General features: G+C 35.1%; 3 protein-coding genes across 3 annotated transcripts; 1 reads left to right on the top strand and 2 right to left on the bottom strand.

The window, feature by feature from the left end:
• The first annotated feature begins 620 nt into the window (after nt 1–620).
• Nucleotides 621–3,356, top strand: CHOp24 (transmembrane p24 trafficking protein CHOp24). Its single transcript, XM_073078345.1, has 4 exons — nt 621–892; nt 1,333–1,514; nt 1,994–2,140; nt 3,020–3,356. The coding sequence occupies exons 1-4, from the start codon at nt 751–753 to the stop codon at nt 3,167–3,169; spliced, it is 621 nt and encodes a 206-aa protein (XP_072934446.1). The 5' UTR covers nt 621–750; the 3' UTR covers nt 3,170–3,356.
• Nucleotides 3,357–4,544: 1,188 nt separating this feature from the next.
• cin (Molybdenum cofactor synthesis protein cinnamon) lies at nt 4,545–14,758 on the bottom strand. The gene is made up of 10 exons (XM_073078344.1): nt 14,592–14,758; nt 13,432–14,278; nt 10,452–10,606; nt 9,902–10,043; nt 9,212–9,291; nt 8,858–8,964; nt 8,267–8,426; nt 7,258–7,369; nt 6,233–6,438; nt 4,545–5,373 (listed from the first exon to the last, which is right to left on the bottom strand). The coding sequence occupies exons 2-10, from the start codon at nt 14,270–14,272 to the stop codon at nt 5,233–5,235; spliced, it is 1,944 nt and encodes a 647-aa protein (XP_072934445.1). The 5' UTR covers nt 14,273–14,278; nt 14,592–14,758; the 3' UTR covers nt 4,545–5,232.
• An 820-nt stretch (nt 14,759–15,578) lies between these two features.
• On the bottom strand, nt 15,579–27,510 carry Dna2 (DNA replication helicase/nuclease 2). Its single transcript, XM_073078638.1, has 23 exons — nt 27,383–27,510; nt 26,714–27,299; nt 26,242–26,405; nt 25,680–25,816; nt 25,243–25,453; nt 24,741–24,968; nt 24,327–24,459; nt 23,703–23,862; nt 22,928–23,043; nt 22,548–22,668; nt 22,284–22,472; nt 21,774–21,874; nt 21,429–21,561; nt 21,141–21,275; nt 19,351–19,517; nt 18,812–18,917; nt 18,484–18,619; nt 18,026–18,115; nt 17,761–17,864; nt 17,190–17,373; nt 16,687–16,869; nt 16,351–16,539; nt 15,579–15,779 (listed from the first exon to the last, which is right to left on the bottom strand). Exons 1-23 carry the CDS (start codon nt 27,407–27,409, stop codon nt 15,579–15,581), a joined length of 3,801 nt encoding a protein of 1,266 aa, XP_072934739.1. The 5' UTR covers nt 27,410–27,510.
• Nucleotides 27,511–27,571: the final 61 nt, after the last annotated feature.

Genomic DNA, 27,571 nt, shown 5'->3' on the forward strand with positions numbered 1-27,571 from the left:
ATAATATTACTATAGATAATACATATATTATTAAAAAAATTATAAAGAGTATAAAGTATAGGTTACTGTACTCTTGGGTATAAAGAGATATATTGGAATCTACGATTGATGTACTATATTATGTATTTTGTTGGATTAAAATTTTCGAGGCTGTGAGTTTAATCCTTCACTTGAAGATAATCCATTAACATTTTTTCTAGGTATTTATATACTTTACTAATGGCACATAGGATTTTTTGTGGTTTCTCTAAACTAAATGCCCGTTCGCCACTCCATCATAAAACTTATTTATGTAAAAACTATGGATGTCTGGACATAAATAAAGTTCAAATTACAACACAAATAATAGTTTTAAGATAGCCCAATAATCGATACGCATTTGCTTCAACATTGAGTTTTTGGCTGCCGCAGCCAAAAACAATGTTGATTAAAAATTACATCATGATATTACAACTTAATAAATTACTCAATAATTTAACTCAAAAAAAATACTCTATGTAGTTTTCTATATAATAATTATGTGGTATACGCAATTTTATTGTAAAATTGATAATGTAACAAAAGTAACTTTTAAATATTTTATCTGGTAATAAAATAGTACCTGTCATTGCCAGTTTGAGGTACGTCAATTTGTCAGTCATCATTTGTCATTACGTGGCTCAAAGGATAAATAATAGATCAAGAGAAGAAAGGCTGTATTTGGCGCCGCTATATTAATCAAAGCATATTTTTAGATAAATATCTATTAAAATGGATTATACTATTAGGTCTTTATGGCTATGTACAGTCTTATTTATCACATTATTCAGTACAGTAACTAGCTACACAATTACAGTCGACGCACACGCCGAAGAGTGCTTTTTTGAACATGTTGAAGCCGATACTAAGATAGGTAAGCTTTATAGATCGTATTTAAACCTTAATTGTGTGAAAAAATGGTGATATATATGCGAAATTTGACTTTGAAATGATTTCTAACCTCTACCATATAACTGCTGGCGGAATTGCCGGGCAATCGTTTTCATACAATCTATTTAGCAAACATTCATTTCCCATTCATTTGATGATAAGATCGCTGCAAACTATGGATGTTGTTGTTGTATAGGACAGGACAGTAGTTTGAATCCAACCACAGGTGCATTGCAATTTGCACTCACTAAGGACTAATTAGAAAAGTCTGTAAGTGCTATGTTAGTACCAGTACTACTATCACATACTATACACAAAATCCAATTATTTAGTTATCAAATGTTGTAGCCTGATTTACTTAAACCTGTTATTATGTGTAAATGTTGCAACCTGAATAATTAAAATGAAATGTTGCTGTTTTAGGTCTAACATTTGAAATAGCAGAAGGAGGCTTTCTAGATATAGACGTGAAGATAACAGGGCCTGATGGTACAATAATATACAATGGCGAGAGGGAGTCCTCTGGCATGTACACATTCTCGGCTCCCATGGCCGGTATATACACATACTGCTTTAGCAACCAAATGTCAACTATGACTCCCAAGGTATGTTATAAATTTTCTACCTTTTGCTGTACTTATATTTATATTAGACAAACCGATTATGTTATTATCCTACTTTATGATTTTGATTGATTAGAAATGTACTAGCTTCTTTATTACTACCATATTAAAAAAGTCTACAACAACTGTCATAATGATAGAACTATTTTTATTATTTCATGAGTAACATCATATATCATCCCTTTCTATACTTATTACAACTCATACATAGGATGAGTATGTAAAATTTCCATGTCTGCCCTATGTGGGATACTGTTCTTTACGATTAGACAAGAAAACTTTTTTACAATCTTAGTGAAAAATTATATTTAATAACCTAGCCCTAAAAACGATTAGTAATTTTAAATACAAACAGAGATTTTGTTTAAACAAGTGCCGCATCTAACCTCAATATATTATATGACAAAAAGATTTAAGATTCTGCTAGCAATAAATTGATGTAATATTTCACCAAACTATAGGTTGTGATGTTCAACTTGGAAGTGGGAGAAGCACCGCACAAAGAAACTGGTGAGAAGGAAGAAGTCACCCATAACAAGCTTGAAGACATGATCAAAGAACTCTCCACCACCCTCAAGACTGTAAAACATGAACAAGAGTACATGCAGGTAATATATAAATTAAGAAAGTAATTTGCACCTAAAATGCATACATTTCCAGGTTTAAACCTTAAAATAATAATTAACCAGAAACTGTCAAATATTTAATCTTCGTTAGGATATGTTTTTGTTCTTGTGACCTCAGTTTATCCCTTCATATTAATGAAATGTAGGACATACATTCTTGGTTTTAAAAAAATTCAAGTGTCTAACTATTACAGTTTAAGAGATAGAGAGAGAGAGAGAAAAGATTCCTGTGACAAACACACCGACAACAGAGGCTTAGTGATAGGGTTCTGTTTTCACCCTTTGGTTATGAAACCTAATAAATATAGTTTAAAAAAACTAAAGTACACACTTTTATAGAAATCAAACTAAAAAATATAAAATAAACTTATAAAAATTCTAATCAAAAATTGTATTAACAACAAAAAAGATATATTTAATTGTAAAAAAAGCGGAGGGTGCACACTCTCGGTAGTTATAAATATTTTACTGACAGAGATGAGCAGAAGGACCAACACTTATAAGGCTGTATGTTGATCTCTTTCTACTGAAAAATGGCGTTACTCACTGACAAACATACAAGTGAAGCTAATATAAAGCGTGTAAAAAGGAGCAATAATCTCCTTGGATATTATGATAAATCTAGAGCTAGACTGTGTGCTGACTTCTATTCAATTCGTGTTTTGGTGGGATGGATTTTAAGGGCAGGTTCTTACAATTACTATTACTTTGACAATGGATGGATTCGAGAAGGATGATGTGAACCATATTCCATTATACTATATCGCACACTCTCAAAAAACATAGTCATATAATATATTATTTAATTGATATTTTCTGTCATTTCATTTCGAGGAAATAACAATAGTTTTCTTATTTCAGGTTCGTGACCGCATCCATCGCGCAATCAACGAAAGCACGAATTCTCGTGTTGTTATGTGGTCAATTTTTGAAGCGTCAGTGCTATTATTGATGACGCTAGGTCAAGTATACTATCTTAAAAGATTCTTCGAAGTGCAACGTGTCGTGTAACAAATACTTTGTTGTTTTTTTATATCAAATTAAGTTATTAGAATATAATAAATACTTATAGAACTTACATGACCAATGAACAGAAAACATCTATTCATTTTAAACAGCTTAATGAACCGCAAAATGAGTTATCTTGACATAGTTTGTGATAAAAAAAAATCATTATTAAATTTATTTATTTTTACAATCTGTTACATATTTTTTTGTACACTCTTATCTGTAGATAAAGATCTGATTTACTTACATCACGTACCTAATAAGACTTAATTAAATTTGGTTTCTATTAAAAGTTTACTGTTTAAAATGTTTATCCCATGAGATGTTGCTGTAATAACCGCAACTTAGAACTTTCGCCTCCTAAACTGTTTGATAAATGTCTATAGTAATTTTTGTTTTGCATGTAATCTATTATTTCTTCAATAAAATATAGCCTATCTTCACACAGTTTCTAGCTAAATCTAGTTTTGGAACAAAAAAAATTGATCATTATCAGTTGGACCTACCTCATGTTCCTGTACTGGTTGTGTAATACAGTTGTACAAACATAGTCATGTATGGTACTTTATTCTTAAACAATGAAACACTATTCAATATATCTCAAATAAATTTATTATTGGATAATGGTTACACTGTGAACATAACAGATTTGTGCCTTAAACAAAAATTATTGTGCTGAACAGTGTATTCGACAATACATGACAAAAATTTTTTCATATGCGCTTGGAGTAAAAGTATATAATAAAACTTTGCAAATTTATTTTCCTTTAATAAAACAAGAGTATATCTTTAACAAACAACTTTAAAGTAAATAACCGTAATAAAAACGAAAAATCTCATATCATAACTCATTATTACTACTAAACAAAACTTTTATTTTATACCTATAGACTTATCACATTATACTTATAGTATTACAAGACAGTAGCGTCATACAAAATAAAACGATAGGTCATCTATAAAATGTGATGGTCTTAATGTGTCTTCACACTGAGAACTCCCACTATCTCCTTTTACCGCATATCTCCTTTTTAAAAAACATTTTGAATACCTTATAAATAGATTTACGTGATGAAACATACACGATTAGGTACTGCTATTTAAAAAATACATTATTATAAGAAATTGAGATACATCAATCAGATCTACTAAATAATTTAATGAATACCAAGTTTAACTTGAATTTTGAGAAATATGTAACATGTCTATCATATTTCAAATTAATTAATAAGCTATTGTATGATATTACAATAAAATATTTAAAACTGTCCTGGCCGAATGATGGTATCAGTTATTTATTTTTGTACATATAATGTAAGTTAAATTTCATACATATTGATTATGTAATATACATATCAATTACATTACATCTAACTCAGTCTAATACTTCTATTTATCAAAAGTTAATGTAAAGATACATAATGATTACTATGCCATACAATTTTATTTATGATCAAAGTTAGAAAGTTGATTATTATTTTTAAGGGTAGAAGGCCAGAAGGAGGGATTTCGGCCTTTACTTTGATACATTTTCTTCTTTCAGACTATAAATGAACTGAAAGGAATTTTTAAATATACGGTATATATAGGGAAATACTAAACACTCGAAATACTTCACGACTTTGTTCTTAAGATAAAATATTGTTAATGTTGAAAATAGTGCGACTCGAATGACTTAAACTTAACAACAAAGATAGTAAAAACGTGGCCAAGCATACATAATAAAAGTCGTGTTAGCTCGTATAACAAGATGTACAGACAGGCCGTTGCTGTTTACTAACACATGGACATTTTTTTTTATAATATAGGACTAACAGACGAGCATTTAGTCCACCTGATGGTAAGTGGCTACTGCCGCCCATGGACATCTGTAACAAACCCCAGATAGGATTAGATATTCTTACCTGAGGTCGGCCACAGATGCGCCGCTACCCCTGAGGACTAAGCTGGAACGCCTCGAAAAAGTAAGTCTCCCTTACCACACCCTTCAAAATGGAACACAGCAGTGTCTAACACTACTGTTATTAGGCAGAAATAGGCGTGGCGGTGTGTGTAAGCCTGGTTGGCTAGTTGTTGATGGAGTCGATGCGTCCGGTGAGCAGCGCGGACACGGAGGTGCCGGCGGCCAGCGCGCGCTGCGCGGGCGAGGCGCCGGGCAGCTCCAGCAGCACGCTGGCGCCGCACGCGCTCAGCAGCCGGCTGCTGCACTGTTAGCGGAGATCATGCTTTTATATAGCCTGTTCCACATTCTCGCGGGGACACGAGAAAAGCAGGAGAAACGAGAACGTGGAGGCGATACGAATCGGGTTTTTCTTGCATTCTCGTGAGATTCTCGGAAGAATGTGAACGGGCTTATGGACTTTTCATTGCACAAAACAATTATCTCCATAAAACAAACAATTATATTTTAAAAACTGAAAACCACGGTAAAATCGTACAAGAAAAACCGTTAATCCTGACGGCCCTGATAAGACAAAATTAGAATTGGACAAAATTATTATCGGTTCTTGATAAGTATTCAAAATTTAAAATTAGTCCATTCAAAGTGGATAAAAATCGAGTTCAAAGATTCCGTTACATACGTACATACAGGTCAAGCTAATATTAAAAGCGTGGTAAATATAGAGACGTGATATAATGCGCATTATTCTCTAAATTGCTTTTATAATGTAAATTCAGTCAATAGTGTAAGTAGTATGCATAAATTCGAATGTAGTGCATAAAATAAATAAGTAATAATAGCCAAAACGTTATTGAAAAAAATGATAAAATAAGGCTTTTGCCGTTGATTTATGTAGTCAATGGCTCATATGTTACTGATTTGTAATTCTAAGCTATATTTCATAGCATTTTTTTTAAATATTATTAATATTATTACCTACTATGTTATTTTTAATGACACTTAAATACATAAAATAATACAACCGTGAAACCATGTGGGACATGAAAGTTGGAAAAAATATTTTTTGTCGACTTTTCTGAAACTTTTACCTTCCTCCCGAGCCGCTCAAATCCACATCACCTCGTACATAAATATAAAAGTACAGTGCTTCCTAGCGGCAGTACCTGGTTGCCGAGCAGGATGGCGGTGGGCAGGTCCCCGCTGGAGGCGAAGCGCAGGATGGCGCGCGCGTACTCGGGGCGCGGGTCGAGCGTGACGTCGCGCGCGAGGCGCACGCCCACGCGCGCGAAGGCCGCCGCGCGCCGCGCGCACCGCCGCAGCGCGCGCACCACCAGCACCAGGCAGCACACGTACGCTGACACCGGGTTGCCTGCATGTGCACACACGAATCATGTTATGATCGCGTATATCATAGATTAGTAAACATTACTCACTCCTAACAAGAAAATGTAACACATTTTAACAATTGAAATTGTCACTGTCATCTATTGTCGTGTTTGAAAAATATAAAAAAATGTAGTTTTTAGATCATTTACGAATAAAACGATATTTCTTCGCACTTTTTCGTCGATTTCGTTTCACGTAAATTACATGGTGTAATTGGTCCTGACAGCCATTAAATGGCTGACAGGACTGTCAGCCGTTGAAGCCATTTCTTGCTTCGTTCAATTACAAGGCAGTGAGATATTTATACTTATCTATGACATATATTGAAAAAAAATCTGGAAAATCTAAAAGGTGATAATACCACCGACGCATCTAATTCTAGCGTAAGGCAATTCTTGGGATTCGACGGAAGTCTATGATTAGCTGACTTACATGTGAGATGACCTTCTTCGTAACAAAAGTAGCAATGTATCTGTGATCAGCTTCAGACAGAACCCTGTACTATATGGAGTTGGTTATAAAATGTGCTGTGGGCAGCAGTGGCCATGGAGTGAACTAAATGTTCGTTCGCTACTTCAATCCCAAAAAAAAAATGCACACTATTAACACTCAAAGAATATACGCACACCAAAACACTTCTGAATATAAGAGGTCGTCAAATTGTCATAATATAAGTAAAAAATACATACATCCATACCATCCAATGAATGGCATCCATACATACTCCCTGACTAGTTTTCATGCACTATTGTTATTAGACGTTAAACTACACATAAAGTTAATAAATACAAAATAAATCTACCGGGGAGCGCAAAAATATATTTAGTTTTCCCTTCGAACTCGCACGTCGCAAAGGTTGACGGTTTTCCAGGCTTCATCCGTAAGCGACCGAAGTGAAGTGTAGCTCCAAAATCCTGTAAACATTAGAACAAAATCATATAAAAAGGTTAGATTACTTTTGAGGAATAAAAAACTGAAATGCTTTATTTAGAAGCGTATTTTCATAAGCATTTTTAGTTTATATGCTACTAGCTGACCCGGCATACTTTGTACCGCCTCAAAATCTATTTATCAAATATATTTCATATAAAATATAGCCTATGTTTCTCGTGGATAATGTAGCTTTCGAATGGTGAAAGAATTTTTAAAATCGGTCCAGTAGTTTTTGAGCCTATTAATTACAATCAAACAAACAAACAAAGTTTTCCTCTTTATAATACATAGATAAGGTACTATACATTAGATTGCATTATGATTTAGATTGGATTGCATGTGTTTCAAATACACTTTTTTCGTTACATTTAAGTGCTTAATTACTGTGCAAAGAAATGAAATGCCATTTATTGGAAGTGAAAGTGACATGCAAACGCAACGCAAAGGAAAGAAATGCGCATGCATCGACACGGAGAATTGGACGAAATATTTTATTCGCTATCGGCACTGCTATTTAAATTGCATAAAAGATAACTTTAAATACAAAACCAGTTATTTTACTTTACTTTACTTTTACTTTACGTTTCACTTTTTTTATAATATAGGAGTAGCAGACGAGCATGCAGTCCACCTGATGGTAAGTGGCTACTGCCGCCCATGGACAGTACTCAACCACAGACAGGGTTAGATATTCCTACCTGAGGTGGACCACAGATGCGCCGCTACCCCTGAGGACTAAGCTGGAACGCCTCGGAAAAGTATGTTTCCCTTACCACACTCTTCAAAACGGAGCGCCTAACACTGCTGTTATTAGGCAGAAATAGGTGTGGCGGTGGTGCCGCCGGAGTGGAATCACTAAGGGGTTTCACTTGACTTACGTTGATAAGAACAGGTTTCAACAAGTCCTTCTCGCCCATGGACACGCCGCCCGTGCACACGAGCACGTCGCACCGGCGCAGCGCCGCGGCGATGGCGGCCATCAGCACGGCCGGCTCGTCGCGGGCCAACCCGCAGTCTATACTGTCGTAACCGTGCTCTCTGTAATTATTAATGAGAACAGTTTTCTTTAGATCTCCATCATCATTATAATTGTACCCGGCGTACCTCCAACGTGATAGAGAAAACAAATAACTACCATACAGATTTCCATGAAAATAATATCATTGGAAAGCTAGGTTTAAAGCTTTAAGAAAAAATAATTTTGTAACAAAAATACATCTGCGTTTTTAAATGCAGCGGCTCTGAATGCGCGCTTGGAAAGTGAATCGATTCGCTTGCACGCGAGTGTAGTAGCAGTGTTAAGGTCGTAAAGGTGTAGACATATGGGATAGATGTAGTGATTCGAGTCGTCCACATGGGATCAATATCATGTAGCATTCCTGTGAACATTTACGTCTGGCATGTTTGTTTAAAAAGGATCAATCCGTTATAGCCAGCTAGAATGAATAACTCCTAGTATCATGGCTTACCTAAGCAACATCTTCAACATAGTTCTGTTGGAGTCCCGAATGTGCGCAGGTCGCAATGTCTCTTCATAGGGCTCTTGTAACTCGTTACCAGTTGACAGAAGACCTATCTAAAAAATAATACGCCATTGACCATCATTTTTGTTTTGTTGCAAGACAGTCGTCTTATCATCTCTACTTTGTAAGTTCCGATTTTTAAAGTTATCCAGTGTAAATAGTTTAATCCGCTTTTTTTTTTACATAGCTTTTCTATTTATGGAAAATAGTTTTATATAATACATATACTTAAATATTAAAAGACGAAATGAAGTGTGAGGCATTTAGTAATATACTTAAATATAATATTTATATTTTTACCTTTGGATTTACTCTTACAGTGACCTGCTGGAAACCAGCTCCAGCCAATATGCCAATTTGGGCTGCATCAAGCACATCACCTGCAATATGAAAACAATATAATCGCTAGTTGATCTGAACTAAAATGGAAATGATGATTTTATAATCACTTTTCTTTAACACTCAGTGGTTTTGTACTTATATTTGTGTCTTCATAAAATCTACAAAAAGTGACAGAATAAGGACTAACCACCTTATTCTGTTATTCATTAATAGTTATGCTTAAGTACCGCTTGATACTACTTTTGGTTTTCGATAAAGTAAATAAAACATTCAATAACCATCAGTATAATCTAGCGTGTTGGAATCAAGTAGTACATTTATAATGTACGTTTATCATATTCAAACATTGTAACCACTGTAACCTTATTTTTCACAACTCCTTCATATTTTTTATCTTAAAACAGGTTTTGAAGATCATTGTGTCAAATTTTACAAACAATCAATGCACATGAATAACAGCAGAATATTTGCCAGCGATAAATTTGATAAGATAACTCGATTATACGAGAATTCTGAGCACGCATGTAGTAATTACGAGAGAACATGTTTAAGAAAAATAATCTGTGTATTACTTAATACCTATTACATATTTTAATATTTGAACTCTTTTTAATATATAGAGTCCTTGATATATATATAGGTACATACCTTTTTCAACGAGACAAGATCCCAGCGGTATATCGAAGCCCACGGGACGCAAGTCCTGCTGAGGCTGCGGCGCCACGAGGATCTCGACTTCCAGCTCAATCTTATTGTCCGGGGAAGCCGATACCAACTTCGTATCTTCTACCTGATGAACATAAATAAATCAAGCACTAGTAACGTAGAAATAGACTTACTTAAATAAAATCTTCGATCAATGTATCCGTTCCGATCTGACGCACACAGGATTCGATTCCCGGCCAGACAGATATCTAAATGATGAAATAAGATTTCTGTTCTGGGTCTGGGTGTTTGTTTATTCGTATATGTGTGTTCCATGGCACCTACGACACAGGGAATTCTAATGTGGAGCTGCGAGTGAAGAAAGCCTTAATATATTTAACGATCGCACCAATTACCACACAGATTGAACTCTGTGAGAATATTGGCGCTATTGTAAACATATTCAGTAGGTTTCGTATCAATGTTTTCAGGTCACTTTTTCTCCTGGAAATCCTGGAATAATTATTTTTCAACAAGTTCTTCACTTGAATACCTGTACAACACAGTCCGCGCCCACTGGCAGGGCAGCGCCGGTGTTGACTCGAGCACACTCCCCGGGCACGAGCGGTGCCTGGGGGTTGTCGCCGGCGGTCACGGCCGTGCGAACTTTTCGCACACCGGCCCCGTCAGAACTTATACAGGCATAACCTAAGAAAGATACTTAAATAAGCATAACACATTATTTGATAAGTTTAATTATTATTACTCATTTTTTTTCTCTGAACATAATATTATTTTTCCAGATTTTAAATTGTAGTCAGTCTATATCCTAGTTGGTAATTATGATTCACATGTATAATAGCATATCAGGACATTTGAAGATATATCGCACATCCATAGATGAATTACTTATCAAAGCGCACATCTATATTTAACTCCATGCTTATGTTATAAATAGAGTATCTACCAACCTTCTTTGTATTGTTCATAGATTAGTAAAGATACTTCGCCGCCTTGAAATTGAATGAAGCCACAAATGGCTTATTTTAGTAAGTTCTTTTATATCACGGCGTGCGTAAATGGACGTTTTACGCACGCTTCGCGTGCGCAAAACCCCCATTTCCGACCCCGTAATATAATATTTTATACAACACGCGGACGAAAAATGTTTTTCTGACAAGTGTGAGTTTGCAGGCCGAGCCGCAGGCGAGGACTGCAATCCGTCCTCGTATTGTAATGTACTATTTTTGAATCCTTGACAAATAAAAACATTTTTAGTGAAAATTTACGAATAAATAACAAATTTACGTAATAATTACGTAATTTACGTAATAAATAAATTATTATTTCAAATATTTTAGGGACATTTTAGCACGGAGACATGGCAAAACTTTTTTACGCAACTATTTCAATTCTCAAAACTCGGTACATTTTCTTGTTAGGAGTGAGTAATATTTACTAATCTATGGTATTGTTTATATTGCGCCAAAATAAACCTACAAAGAACTCATAAAATATAACAATCGTGAATTTTAATATATTTATCAAAATACACGAAAATCCATTCTTGATAAAATAGTGAGGTAGGTTACTGCTATTTATATTATTTACTATGGCGAAATTACGCGATATGAGTATAGTTTGGTACGTATCTACTATAATAAAGAAGTTTTGGCAATGATACTTATTTAGTATGCATTTTATATCAGCGTAAGTCTAGTTTCCTCACACGGAAGTATAAGTATATCACACATCAATGTCAAGCGAGCAATTACGGTATATTTTGGATGAGTTTATCACAATATATTAGAAAATCTTGTAAATTATTTTACACTCGTATGTCTGATATTTATTTATACATATACATACTAATCATTTTTATTTTTACACTTTGAACTAAAATAGATTGTTATGTATACTGTTATATTGAAACGGAAATTAAAGTCTTCTTTAACAATAAACGATAACCGTTTTTTTAAAAACCTTTACTTACCACTTAGATGAGTATGTACTTATCAAAGACCTACCGAATAAATAGAGTATAAGATTACAGATGATTTTCATACAGAAAAAAGGTCAATGTTATTGATAAAAATATAGTTCAAGCTGGTAAGTGCGTGGTCTTTGATGAGTAGAATACTTATCAAAGAGTTACTCATCAAAGTGCGGGTTTATAATCTAGACGCACGGCTGCGCGTCCACCAAATTCAGGGTCAAAATTATTACTTACTTATATAGTATGTACTTTTAATTTGTCTATACATGTTCAGTACAATAATTGAAAACATTGACATTATTTCCTTATTTTAAATTCATTTGAGCTTCAAACTTTGAAGCGCATGACACGATTTCTCGATCTACTGATCCGTTATTGTAGTAATTACGCCGCTTGCAAACAAAGGTGTACTTACTGCGTAATATGTGCAATTTAGAGGTAGGTACGTCTACCTACTCAAATGATGATGCTTGTGAACTGTACCATTACGCTGACGAATGAACATAAAAGTACCTACAGACGCGCAATACGGAACTATGACTTTTGATATGAATTTCTATCATAGGCTTAGCTATAAGCTTTGTTAAGAGCGGGAACCCCCTAAACCGCCCTAGATTTTAAGTTAAAATTTGAAAGTAATCTATAATTTATATACAGCGTCCGTTGTTTTATACAGCTATCATCCTTTATTATTATAATATAGGAGTAGCAGACGAGCATGCAGTCCATCTGATGGTAAGTGGCTACTGCCATAATAGGATTAAATATTCCTACCTGAAGTCGGCCACAGATGCGCCGCTACAGTAAGCCGAAAAGTATGTCTTCCTTACCACACCCTTCAAAACGGAACACAGCAGCACCTAACACTTCTGTTATAAGGCAAAAATTGGTGTGGTGGTGGTGCCGCCGGAGTTGAACCACAATGGGTTTTACCACCTTCAAAAATCTTATCTTGGCTATAGTCATCTACTGGTACGAAAATACGAAGTCCCGCTATTATAATGTGTATACAGTGTTGTTTGCCCCAACTTTTAAGGTCACAGGTGGAACAAGATAATAGGGGCACTCAATAGACACCTACCGGTTCGTAGATTATCATATACTTTATACATTTTATTACTCTATTTGCATATTTCTTTAAGCCTTATATTTGATCAGCATGTTTACACAAATAGTTGGTACTGCAAAGAATTTAATGCATTCGAATTTCTAATAGCTGTATGCTCATGAAGATTTTCTATATTTTTTAAACTAAACCTTTGCAGGGTGACTGATAGGTAATAATATTCTAGAGTGATTTTTGCATAAGCCAGACAAAAAGGGTGTGGCACATACTATTCTCCAATGGTACACTAGTAATAGACTCTCTAGTAGTAAAGTCACTCATAATAATAAAATACATATATAATCCTTTAAAAGAAACATTATTCTTATGGTGTTAAAATATGTTGCTTTAGTTTAATTGCTAAAGCTGAGAAAGTATATTTTTAATATTATATGATTGCAATTTTTATAGCTTTGAAAAGTAATTACTTACCATCCTTCACTGATGCTGGGAATGGAGGCATTGGTTCTTTTGCATGCAATGGTTGAGCCACAACACGCCCTAATCCATCTTCAATGTTAATAGTTTCTACAGATCCAACCCACTGCTCCATTATAGTATCAATTATCTTAAAAGCATCGGCCATCTCCAGCATAGGATATGGTGATTCACGGGGTCTTAGGGCCACTGCAGACACATCTACAGAGCTATTCATTTGTAAGTGAGGACAGACATGATCATGTGTAGAATTTGTGAGTGGCTGCTGAACAACAACTTCATTCTGAACAGCATTGTGCACATGCCTTTGAGGATTAACTTGATTTTCTTGCATAGATGCATGCACCTCCTTAACTTCACTTATCTCATCTTTCAGTATAGAGATTGCATGGGACAATACAGGTTTTACCACAGCAACACATTCAGTCACAGCTTTAAGACTGCCTGGAAAGTTGATAATTAGTGTCTTATCCCTTATGCCGGCTACCGCTCGAGAAAGCATAGCCATTGGGGTCTTCTTCAAACTTTCCAATGTGAGTGCCACAGATATTGCCGGGACTTCCTTATGAATTACTGCTTTTGTTGCCTCTGGAGTCACATCCCTACTACTTAAGCCTGTGCCACCAGTAGTCAATATTAAGTCCATATTGGATCCACAGAAGTAAATAAGCTCCCTTTCAATAATAACCTTTTCATCTGGGATGATTACTGTGTGAATATTTGCTTCTGGGAATTTCTTCTTAGCAAAATCAAGTAGGAAGTTTCCAGATGAATCCATGGAATTGTCTTTGAAGCAGGTATCGCTGATTGTGATAATTGCAACTGCTTTCACCATAATTTTCTAACGTAAAAGAAAAAATAGTAAAACATAAGAAAATTAAAAATTAAGTAAATACTAAATACGGCTATTACGTGAGGAAAAATTAAAACAAAGTGTATTTTTGTATTATTCATTATTTAAAAAATAGGTAAAACCGGTGTCGAAAATCTTAACTACTTACCAAGTCATACACATAGCAGCACAAACAATTAAATAATATGTCAGATAATTTGGCAATAATACTACTTAAGTGCTACTCAAAGTAATAAATATTTAAAAAACTATATTACATCATATAGATTCCGGTTTAATATAAAACTTTATTAATACGTACATATGTGGTTGCGAAAGCCGCACAACAAGCTTATCAATGAATTTAAACAAAAACAATAAACTTTTCAGTTGAGATCACATTCATAGAATTCTTCAACGTTTTATTTTTGTACAACAACGTAAACAACCTCCTATACTGAAAGCCAGTTTGACACTGACACTACTGACAGTACAGTACTGACATCGTACTCCGTAGTGTCAATTTGTCAAATGCCAATGTCAACATCAACAACAATAAGGAGATGCCAGATCAAATAATAATTATATTGTGCGAAGCAAAAAGTATAGTAACCTCTCAGAAGTAACTAAAATTGTTTTTTTTTTTTCATTTCTATTATAGCCTTGTACATCTTTAAACGAATTATTTTGTACCGCGCCAAAGATTCACTATAAGAGATGGTGCCAGACGATTCTGAATCACGCTGTCGAAATTTTTTCAATATCTTACAAGAAACTGTCACTTCCCAGGCAAAATCATCTAACCTGGCAGGTATGAACTCGTGCAATGTTATACATGAAGAGCGCTTTCTAAATTTGAATGAAATACCCATAAAGTCCGATGTACAAATATAAAACAAGATAGAAGATACTCATTTCAGTTCACAGGAAATTTATGAAACTTTACATCATTGATATAGAAACTATCTGTAAACATTTTGAGTTCATCATCCCAAAAACATACATAAAGGATATGTAGGTTTTTTAAACATATTGAGTTTTATTCTAATTTTTATGATACATGTACAAATCGATGATACTAAACTATAACTTGTCCATAATTAAATTAAAACAATGATAATTCTATAAAAAAAACTTTTATTGTGTTATTGGCTAAAATATTCAAATGAAACATGATTTAATAAAACTGAACATAATTACTTTACATGAACAAAAAAAATATTTTCCACTAATCAGAAAACCTTGATTATCCATCAGTCCTTTTAGAAATATTATATTTTTGTATGTACATAGCCTTCACACTGTTTTACTAACTTACAAATTCCTTGTATTTATCAAACAATCGATGTACATCACTCTCTTGTATGGGTATCTGCTTGCAAGCTTCTATTAAGGGCTGTAGGATATCATAACGCCGTAAGGCTCGATTGTTTCCAATGACAATCAATTTGTGCTTGGCGCGAGTTACGCTTACAGCTAGTCGACGTTTATCGTTTAGAACTTCACCTTCCTGGGAAATTAAGTTAGAAGTATATTAAAAAAGAAATATTAAAATCGGTCCACTAATGAGGAGTAATTCGTGTACACATAAAAAAAAAAAAAAATACCGGCCGAATTCATAACCACCTCCTTTTTGAAGGCGGTTAAAAATGATGGGCGTTATACATCATGGTACAGTCGTTAGATTACCTATATATCATCAAACGATTATAAATTAGAGGCCGCCTAAACGGTCAATTATATTGCGCAATATTGCGAATTGTGCTTGTTGCATTTTTTTTTAATTAAAAATTGGTTCTCTACAGAGCATTTTTTAATGTCAATACATCTACCGCTACTTCACAAGGTGTTTTGTTATGGAGAGTACTATTCTCAAAAACACGAAACATTGTGTAGTTCGTATTATTATGCAATATTGCACAATAACATTGCATAATTGCTCGTTTGGAGTCAGAAAGCCTTTCATGCTTATTGTACAATAAAAAGTATTGTACAATGTTTTTGTAGGTCTAGGGGCAGCCTTCCTTCTCAACATCTGGCAAGTACATATTGTGATTTTTTTGATGATATAAATCACTAACCTTAACTTTTTTATCGTCCTTGCCATCATCACGCTTCGTACATGAATATATGATGACAGATTTGTCTCTCCCCTGGAATTGATCGACAGTGCTGACCTCTACTGCGAGGTGAGCGAGAGAACGGCGCAAGAACGACACTTGATCCCGATAAGGCGCTATAATACCGACATCTGATGATAGTACACCACCCTAAAAGAAATCAGTTACAATTTTAATAACTACATGTTATAAAGTGATGTAAAACTATATACATTGTTCTTACAAATGTGTATTATGCTTGACTATTTTTTACATTTCTAGATTACTTTTTAGAAACTAAAGAAACCAACGACTAACCTCTTTTAACGTCTTTACGACTTCTAGTACAACACACGATTCATCAATATTTGTCAGGTTTTTACTGGCATTATTTTCACGCGTGCATATTGATGGCATGCTGAGAAATACCGCGGAGTGCGCCAACTCTGGGCTACAAGCAGCGAGAAGCCACGATTCATTGTTGTAAAGCTGGGATATTTTCTGGAAAATGTAATTGAATACGTTTTGTATCGGCTTTATAAAATGTTTGATAAATTTCAACAGTTAGTGTATGGATACATGTAGGAATCAATCCGCAAAAAGAACTGGTATAAATTCAGCCATAATATTCATGACTGCCTCTGAAATCAATTGAAACTCTAACAGCACAAACAATATCACTGTTCAGCAGAAACTAGATATCATGTTGGTATCATGGTGGTTTAAAGTACTAAAAGTCACTCTTGATTGTTCTTACTCATTTTAAACACATTAGATAGTTGGTTTATTGTTGGTACATAATGTAAAACACGTTGATATACCTGCATGTCAAGGTTCAATGTCGCTTTCGCCACATTTTCATCAGCGCATTTTAATTTCGCGTCATACGCCACGAGATTTGCTACGTCGACGAGCGCTTGGTTCATGCGGTATTGGAGGTGGAGAGTCGACACCGCTTGTTCGGACATCAGGCGGTGGAACAAGCTCTCCTCCATGCCAAGTCGTCTGGGAAACAGATAATATTATTATTTATGACCTATGTGTCATTTATACATATAAATTATAATATTTTGGCTGGTATTCTCTGGTGGTTTGGTACATGTTTTCTCAATGGTATCTTAAAAATAGAGAGCTAAATATACTGTAAGGCTAAAAACATTGTGTTGTATTGTATAGCGGTTGTATGCAATAGGCAATTTGACTCCCGAAGTGTTTGAATATGTCGGATAAGCGCATGTAAGCTTCTGGGCATGCGTACAGTGGACGCTGTTTCAGTAAGTTAAGAGGACCATAATTATTTGACGGTAGCTGCAAGCCCTTTGGCAAATATTCACGTTCTTTTTTATTTGTCATAAAAACTTATTTTTTATATGAAAAAGTTTATTTAAATACCTGGCAGTTCTGCTCCTGACGACAGGTGGCAGTTGATCCGGATCTCCGACGAGAACAAATCGTTTACACGCGAACAGTGGACGCAAAACTGTTGATTGTAACACCTGTTGCAAAACAAACATGTAGTTAAACGAGTAGTTCAATTAAATTATTATATGATGAAAATTACATATTCAACAAAAAAGCGATTGATAATATTAAAGTATCTATTTAGTTAAGGAATATCAAATCTCATCTATTTTTCTGTATCAACAGTCAATCTTACCTGCGTTGCTTCGTCCACTATACAAACGTCAAAAGTAGTTCGGGTTAACATTGCGTGCGCGGCTCCTAAGCATGTGACTCCCACTACTTCCTGCAAAAGTAAGAAACCATCATTATAGGTGGTAGAACCCTTTGTGGTTCAACTCCGGCGGCACCACCGCCACACCTATTTTTGCCCATTAACAGTGTCAAGCGCTTCTATGTTCTCGTTTGAAGGGTGTGGTAAGGGAGACATACTTTTCCGAGGCGTTCCAGCTTAGTCCTTAGGAGTAGCGGCGCATCTGTGGCCGACCTCAGGTGGGAATATCTCGTCCTATCTGGGCGTGATTGCATGTGACCATGGGAGGCAGTAACCACTTACCATCAGGTGGATGCATGCTCGTCTGCTACTCCTATATTATATATAAAAAAGTCACTTCATTATTATTTAATAGGTAATATTAAGTTACACTTGCTTACCATAGAATCATAGAGCTCAGCAAGAAGTTCAGGAGTGTTACACGATTTGGTGAGCTGATCTTCGCAGCGCGACTGGAGAGACGCGGCGACCCGGGACGACGAGCCAAGCCGCATCACTTTGATAGTATCTGGTAACCTAAAATATGGGTGTAATCAAGATTTTTACACTCATACCCTCAGCAATGGTCACAATAAACAAATGTCTATCATCTATAATCAAGTTGGCAAGTAACTATTGTGTTAATGAGAATTATTGCAATAGTTTTGAATTGGTTTTATTATAAGCTCAAGATTTTTCAGTTTATTGAAAGTTGTAATACAAACATACCTGCTAAGCACTGTGTCGACCGCAGAGTGAGTGTGCGCAGTGACTAGCACTCGCTGTTGCAACCCAACGAGCATTTGTATCAAAACACTAATTGTTTGAGTCTTTCCTGTAACAATAATTAAAATTTGAAATTTAGACAAAGTTCACAACAGGTTAAAGTATCATATAAAAGCTGCAAAAAGAGCTCTTCTTCAAAACTGGCGATGCATTATCATTCGTCTGTTGTTACAAATTTCCATAGACGACAGTGACTCGTTTCTACCAGGTAGCCCCTCTGCTTTATCGCTAGGTTTAGCTATTTGGAAAACAAAGTGCTTTTTGCTACTGTTAGAAAATGATGGAAATATAGCATTTAAGATTTCTTTAATAACTGACTGTTTTCGCTACCCACGGGCGAGAGCGGGCAGCGGAAGGTTGCTGGGGGGGGGGTCCGCTGTCTTTGTCCCACTAATATCCACAATTTGCTGTTGCGACGCGACTCGCTACTACATTCACTACTGTAGCGAGCTTTGGCGCGGAGTCTACCAAAATAACTTTACCAGTGCCGGGCAGCCCCCTCAGCAGCGCGTAGTCGTGTGCGGCGAGCGCGCGCAGCACGGCGCGCTGCTGCTGCAGGTTGAGCGGCCGCAGCAGCCGCGCGCCCAGCCGCCCCACCGCGCGCGGCAGCTTGCCCGCGAACTGCGCCGCCTCCGCGTCTACTATTATTCTGTAAAAATATTCAGTTTATTATGTACTAGTGGTGCCGGCGGCTTCGCCCGCATTTTAAAGAAATAATATGACATACATAAAACGGAAAATTTCTACCTGAATTGGAATGACAGTGGTGCCATCTGTCGAAAACTGGTCTTACCAACTCCCAAACCCTCGTGGGCTCTTGGACAACATCTTTGCTAAAGATCATCACTTGATCAAATGCATAGTTTCCGATTCTATAACTACTTACGAATTAAAAATTAATTAAAAAAACTTTTTCACACGGACTAAATTGTGAATCTAAACTCTAAGCCATTCTCATTCCCCTTGAACAAACACAACAAATTTCATCAAAATCAGTCCCGTCGTTTAGGAGGAGTTCAGTGACATACACACGCACATAAGAAATATATATATATATATATAAAGATATGCTGTCGGTGTGGTCACCTGTGACGTCATCAAATAGGTACTTCAGAACACAAGCTAACCTAAGCACTAAAGCACTTGGTGGAGCTTTGACAGTCTCGGTGCGGCGGTCGTATGGGGCGAACGCTTACAGAAAGACTTGGGAACAGACTAGTGCAGTTGACTCGCGTGCGCCGAGGATCTGTCTCCGTTTTGATAGTATCAATTTAATTGTAGTTCGATTAATTAAAAGTATTCTCAGTATAGTGATTTAAGGACTATATAAAGCATTACAAGGAGACATAATTAGTGATTAGTGATAAGAATATCGGCTACTGTATACCTACGTGTACCTGTAAAGACGTCGATTCGCAAATACATTAAAATCAACTAATTCGACCATCCTGTTCCGACATATATTTATGATTTGTAATTTTGAAGTCAAAAATTGTCTACGGTTTTATGCTTTTTTAAGTGAAACAAAAAAAAGTGGTTCTATTGTTCGGAATAATCTATTTTTACTCAAGGCTATGAAGCCTCTAAAAGATACCTCAAAAACCATGAGGTTTTTGAGGTATCTTTTAGAGGTGCGCAAAATATATCACTAAAGTGAAAAGAGAGAGATATATCTTTTGAACTCAGTGATATATATCACTCTTTTAGCTCAGTAACTCACTTTAGCTCAGTAGCTCTGTAAAGATATAAGTGACATTTTATATCAGTATACCAGAGAATCAGATCAAAATCAGACTCTCTCAGTCAGTCGCTCATTTGACTCATAACTCACTCGCGAGCGAGTATAAACCTGTTCAGTTGAAGAAGATCTTATATCCGGAATCGTATGGACTTATGAACTCAACCATGTGACGCGGATATAAAGATATAATTCAAAATCGTCGAAGTTGATGAGTGATTAGCTCTTTGGTGAAGATATATATCTTTTATATCACTCACTCGCGAGCTACTCAATTCTAGTATCTTTAATACTCAAAATAATAAGAGCTTTTTTATATGAAAGTAGCAAAGGCATTGAAAAGCATCAGGGTATCTAATGGTAAGTGATCACAGCTGCCTAGGGACATCTGTGGACAAACTCTACATAGAAGAGGGATTATGGGCTCTAGATACCAATAACACACCCTTCAACCGAAACAGAGAATTACTTTACGTTTGAATTACATTACTGAGTGAAGGTAATCAAAGTTCAATTTTACTTCTTATTACTTACTTTCTTAATCTCAAAGCCCGATCACTGTCTTCCATAAGCACACCTAGATTTGTCAAGTTTTGAACAGTTGTTGCATAGGACTCATATGTATCTATGTGATATTTTGTGTCCTTATTTAAACGTCGGCTAAGATCCCTGAAATATTCAAGAAATAGATTTATTAAAAAAATCTTAGTTCACCATTTTATATTTAAGTTGTAATAATATATGTATATAAAACTTGCTATCACTACAAGTTCTAGCATTTATTAAAAGTTATTCGCGCATTTTTACCAATTTGGTTTTTACCTCTCTAAAAGTATACGTATTTCTTTTTCGTTTGAAAGTATGACGGGTCCCGCGGCGATCCACGGTCGATCGTCAATGCTAACTATTGAAAAATCTCCATCTTGTGGGCCGTTTCTTTCATTTTTCGATTCTTCTGAAATATAAATGATTCTTGTCATATGTAGGGATCTCTGTTATATACAAGTATAATACGTGTATCTATGTCTGCTTGTGTTAAAGCAGAAACTAGAACTAAACCAAAGCCAAGTTAGAATACTGGAATGAGTTAATCGGCCCTCAGTTGAAACTCACATGAACATATTGTTAGTAAAAATAATTCTCTTTAACATTACAGTGTGTACTTACTTTGAATATTATTTTCCTTTTCAAACACATGCTCATATCTGTCTCCCGAGCTTGCAACAGATTTCAATCTTAAATTCGAAGCGCAAGTACCACGTTTTGCCCTGTGAAAATACAAACACTGTTACAAAGTCTGTAATTTGTATGTCAATTTAATATGTTTAATATTCAATTTAAATTGCAAATAATTGTAATTCTTAATAATTCTAAGGACATGGGAAATAGCTAATTTAATATAAAATAATATATATAATAATATAAAAAAAAAATGTAATAAATTGTGAATTATAATAGGTACTAACGTAGTATATAAGTAATCTGTTACTAACACACATTATATGGGTCTTTAGTTGCCTGAAATAAAGAATTTTTATTTTTTTTTAATTTTAATATGAGCCTACTTATTCAAAAGTTCTATACATCGCTCTCTTGAATAATATTAAAGCAATGAGTATTTAAGACCATAGACTTAATCTCTACTTGTTAGGAGTCATAAAGTAAAATAAATATTACCTTTTCTCAACACTGTCTGTCCACAAGGCGTGCAGGGGTGACGTCATAATCTGCTCCTTCTCCTCCAGTCTCAACAGACTGCTCCAATGCAAGAAGTACTTGATGTGCTTAGGCGACAAATGCCCGAGCGCAGCGCTACGTAGCTTTGTAAGGGGATGTCTCTCTGATACTGTCGGACCAGTTGTGTGCCTAAGGGTGTAGATTTTATAATATATTACAGATAACAAACACTTTACTTACTGAGTCTAACAAACTCATACTCACCAGAGGTGTAAAGAGCAGGCGGTTAAGTAAGGACACTTTGTGCACGCATTCTCATTATGCACTGGATCTGGCAGGCTCTGTTGCAAGAGGCTTGCAGCTTCCTCAATGTCCACTAACTGGTCTGAAATAATATGACTTGTTACAATAAAATGCAATATTAAAAAAGATTATTGTTTGAAGTTTTTTGCTCACATTATAGAGAACAAGAGAGAATTAAATTTCGCCGTCGATTAGAATTACAACAAAATCGTTAATTTTTTAAATATATTTACACAATAGGTTAATAGCCTATGAACACATACAAAAAGTGTATGTTGAATCAATAGCCATAGCTATCGCGCTTTATAGTTTTAGTTGCTCAAATTAAGTATAAGCTTTACCAGTATCAACTTCTTTTGGTCCAGTTGCAAGATGCTGGACAAGTTCATTGCGAAGCATGATTAAATCTCGCCTCTCTGGATACCCACAACTCACTTCACGAAGGTCTATTCGATCTCTGTAAAAACGATTACACTGTAAGTTTGTCTAAAATTAAATATACCATGGCAATAAGTATCAAACTTTACATATCATTATCCTAATACTAGTACTAATGTTATTTGTCCCTGTAGTTCCGGGACTAGAATAGGGCTACGGTATCCCCTGCCTGTCGTAAGAGGCGACTAAAAGGGTGCTTCCGGGGTTGCGGGCGGCAAGAGTGGGAGCTCGAACCGTCCAGTATGCTACCCCGGGAAGGACGGCGGTATGTGTGGTCGCATACCGTCGTAATCACCAGATGTTGCGGGAGGAGCGAACGCTCCCCTAGGGCAGAGCCCGATTCGGGCATCGCGCTTGGAGGACTCCGGTTGTGTTCCGTTGGAGATCCCGGAGTTCTGCAACAAGCGCCGAGGACGGCCACCGGGGGGGTTTTAGTGCGGTAAAAATCCCACACAACCCGACGTCGCTCCCACGTCGTCGGGTACCTTTTGAAGGTTTCTCGCTCGCAAAGAAAAAAAAAAAAAAAAAGTACTAATGTTATTGCTTATTGTCATTATCAGTATTATACAAATGACTGTAACTAATTTCAAACCAGTACACAGCTGTTGTAAGGTTGATAACAACCTGACTCTCATATTAAAACATTAATTAGATATAGATAAATTTAAATCTATATACCTAAGATACAACAGCAGTCCCCGCTGTAGCGCCGAGGCGGGATCTTCTTTGCGCTGCAGCCCCAGCATCATGCAGTACAGCACCAGCTGCCCGCGGTGTTCAGCGGACATTGACGCTTTACCACTTTTCAATTCCAACGGTACTATTGCGCGTTGCTTCCCTGAAATATGTGTGAGTTAGCAAAAAAAAATATGTGCTATAAGTCTATCTTTGTACTTTGATTTTGTCTAAATTACCATAAAAAAAAATCAAAGGCGTACTACATATTAACGCACTCAAATTAAATGGTGATGCAATACAGGGCATGTTTTTCAAACGGGCCTTCAAGGCATTCAGGGCAGAATTTGATCCTTATAAGATACACTATCAGGTAGTAGAATAATATAGAGGGTGTATTTCTTTTTGCAAAATGAACTCGTTCGATTCCCGGCTAGGGAAAAAGATATCTTAAAAAGTAATGATGCAGTTTTAGTTTTTACCAAAATTGGTCTCGTAACTCCTTTCAGCATTTTCCGCTAATCCTTATAGTTTCGGATTTGGCTCTGAAGGCCTATTTGAAAAATTCACCCTGTATGTTAGCTAAATTCACATTTTCTTAAAATTAGATAGTAAAATAACATATACCGGATCTCTCATGTATTGTAACTTGTAATGTGGCATCTATTTTTCCTTTTAGGCCCAGCTTAGGGCAACAGACATTCTCTTCAATATCCAATACTTCATCTATGTTTCCATTCCATTGTCCCTTCTGCCTTTGCTGGGGTGAGAAAAAAGTGGATGGATTAAAATAAGTTAATGCATTTTTTTACCCTGTATCTAATTACACTTAAAATCATGATTAGGGATATTCATAAAAATCTATTTTTTCTTATTTATGGAATAAAAAATTTCTCCCTATTTTAATATCCGCATACTTGTTTTTAATACCTAACACCACCTTATATGTTCAGTACAATATATGGACATTAAACATCAGTACCTATATCTAAACCTTCCTACCTATATCAGAAGTGCTACTTATAAAATGTAGGTGCTCACCATAGCACCAGTATTTGCTTTAACATACAGCTGCATAAACTCAGCAAGTGGTGCTATATACAATTGCATATTAGTCCTCGTCTCTTCAACAGTCAAACCAGCATCATATAACATTTGGGTTGATTGTGATATAATAGTATCTGCTTCTGACTGTAAATTTCTTGTGCTCACTATATGACGGGTTAAAGCTGCTTGAACTAATTCGTGAATTAAGATTCCTATAGTCATCTGAAAATATAAATGGTATTTTTCGTTTAATAAATTGTCTGTCATATGAATAAAATTCTATACATAAATAATGCATAGGATATAATATTAGGAATAAATTATTTATACAACATTACATAAGTATAAATAATTTATTTTTGTATAGTTTTTTCTTATGAGCAGTATAGGTAAGGTATCATTAGTTATTGAACATTAATCCCACTTTACTTTTATATTTCATATGAAGGTAATAAACTAAATTATTTAATAAAAGCAATTAATAACAAGTATTTACAGCAGTATTGGCTGCATCTATTCCGCGCCATCTTTCCTGTAGCACTGCTTTTCTCTTACAGAACACCCCGGCTACCACACTCGTAGTTGAGATCAGATGATCTGGTCGTAATGATAGCAACCCTGATGAATTTGTAATGACAAACTGCCCTGATGAGTCACGTGTTGCCAGAATACTGACAATTTCTCCCACTTGCAGGGGTGTATTTATCCTGAAATCAATTTATAATTTTAAACACCATGTACACTTCTTTATATCATATGAAAACATACAAATCTTATTTTATTAAATGATGGTTTTATTTTTGGATGATAACTTAATCACAAATTAACTATGATCGAAAATACTTTTTTTATATGCATCATTAGAAGTACTATAAAATAATATAATATTGTTTGTCACCACATTACCATATTGCTTTTAGCATGTAAACTCACCAGATGCCTTCAACAAAACAAGTGCCTCTATTATTACTATCATTCTTCAGTCGTAATTCCAATCTAGTAGGGTGTTGGGTTACAGACAGTACTTCACACCTCTGCATGGTAGATAGATCCAAGTCCTCAACCATATCCTTTGAGACAAGGGAATATGTGATGATAATACAAATTTGGCAAACACACTGTGTTTCTTGATAAGAATAGTAGCAGGAATACATGTCATAGTGTGTGACTCAACAAAGAAGGTCTGAGAATATTATTGAGTTCTATACCCAACATATGCTTTAGCGTTCACAAATTAATATAAATATCAGTACCTTTTCCTGTTTGATTACTTATCGAATTCAAACACAAAACATTATTGTGATTGAATTACAGGGTCTATAGTGTTATAAGCAATAAAAATAGTTAGGAATAACTTGTAGACTTACACCATCTAGTAAAAATGTTGAAATAATTTTTTTTTGCCTATCTGAACAGTCAAATTTTACTATGCCAAAAGTTGGTTAAGAGTGATTACTACTAAGAGGCTAAGTAATAAACATGATAAAATACTTGCTTCTTCATTAGCCACATCCCAGTCATCATCAAAAATATCTTCAATGTCATTCTGGCTAAAAGTCAGAACTTTTACAGTAGATCCACATTTAGACGGAGACAGCTCTATGTGCTTATCTGGAGTTTTCTGTGGGGTTCTTCTTGAGATCTTAGGGGATATCGAGTCTAAGAAATAAAACAAATTGAATTTAGCATAAATAAAATACTAATACTAGAGAATTTATTTTGACATTATAACTATCAAATATTTGAAGATTAAAGACAATTATTATTATAAAGTCCTAAGAAATTATGAGAACATCCTGGGATAAAGGATTTTTTTATTCAAGAAACTTTTAAAAAGTTGTGTCCATACCAAACTTATATAGAATTAAATAAAAAAAAAACAAGCATTTTCCTAATAAAACATTCAAAACTATGTAAAAAATATATAAAAGAAGCTATTTAAAATTAGTAATATCCCAAGTAAATACCTTTACATTTTTTAGTAGGAGTATGGTTCTTCCTTTTGGAGGGACTATGTATATTTTTGTTTGGTGAACTTTTAGTAGGTGACTTATGTGTTTTCAATTCTGTAGAGTATCCATTCTCCTTTTCACTTGATTTACCATTTAAATTAGTATTTGACAGTTGTATATCAGTCTTATCATTGTAAATATCCAATTTGATAGTTGATAATGGTAATCTATGTTTTTCTTCTTCTATATTATTAGAATCAAGTGTATGTGATTTCAGACTGACATTATTTTTTTCGGGCGATATCTTAAGGTCAAAAGAAGTCTGTTCTATATTATTTTTACTTAGTTCTCTATCGAGTTCACATTTCTGCTTTTTAGAATAACTTTCAGCAGCATCATTACAATTTAGTGCCCCATTTGGTTTATCAAAATACTGACTGGTACATTGCACAGGCGAATCGGCTTTTCGTTTATTTGTTGGTTTGTCATCTTTTTCATGATCCTTATTTGTATATCCATTCTGAGCTTGACTGCCATTGATATTTCCACTTTTAAAGAACTGCGTTATTGGTTTCTGATTATTTTTGGTCGATAGTGATGACTGAAAAGTAAAATCAAAACAATATGATCAAAAATATCTTTAAGAATGTATTTAGTATACAAATTACATATATTCTACTTTACCCTTTTCAAACTCAAAGCTTTAGGCATGATTGTTAATTATAACTCATAATTCCTACAGAAAACTAAATTATTAAATAAAATATCACAATTCACAATCTAAAACATTCCCGCCCAAGTAGACATTTAAATATTAATGACATTGACAGTTGACACTATTCATTTGACTTTTTTCAATACTCATTTACAATT

Source organism: Epargyreus clarus, unplaced genomic scaffold (assembly GCF_041222505.1).
Source record: "Epargyreus clarus isolate Ecla_fem2 unplaced genomic scaffold, WU_Ecla_fem_2.2 ptg000012l, whole genome shotgun sequence".
Taxonomy (NCBI): domain Eukaryota; kingdom Metazoa; phylum Arthropoda; class Insecta; order Lepidoptera; family Hesperiidae; genus Epargyreus; species Epargyreus clarus.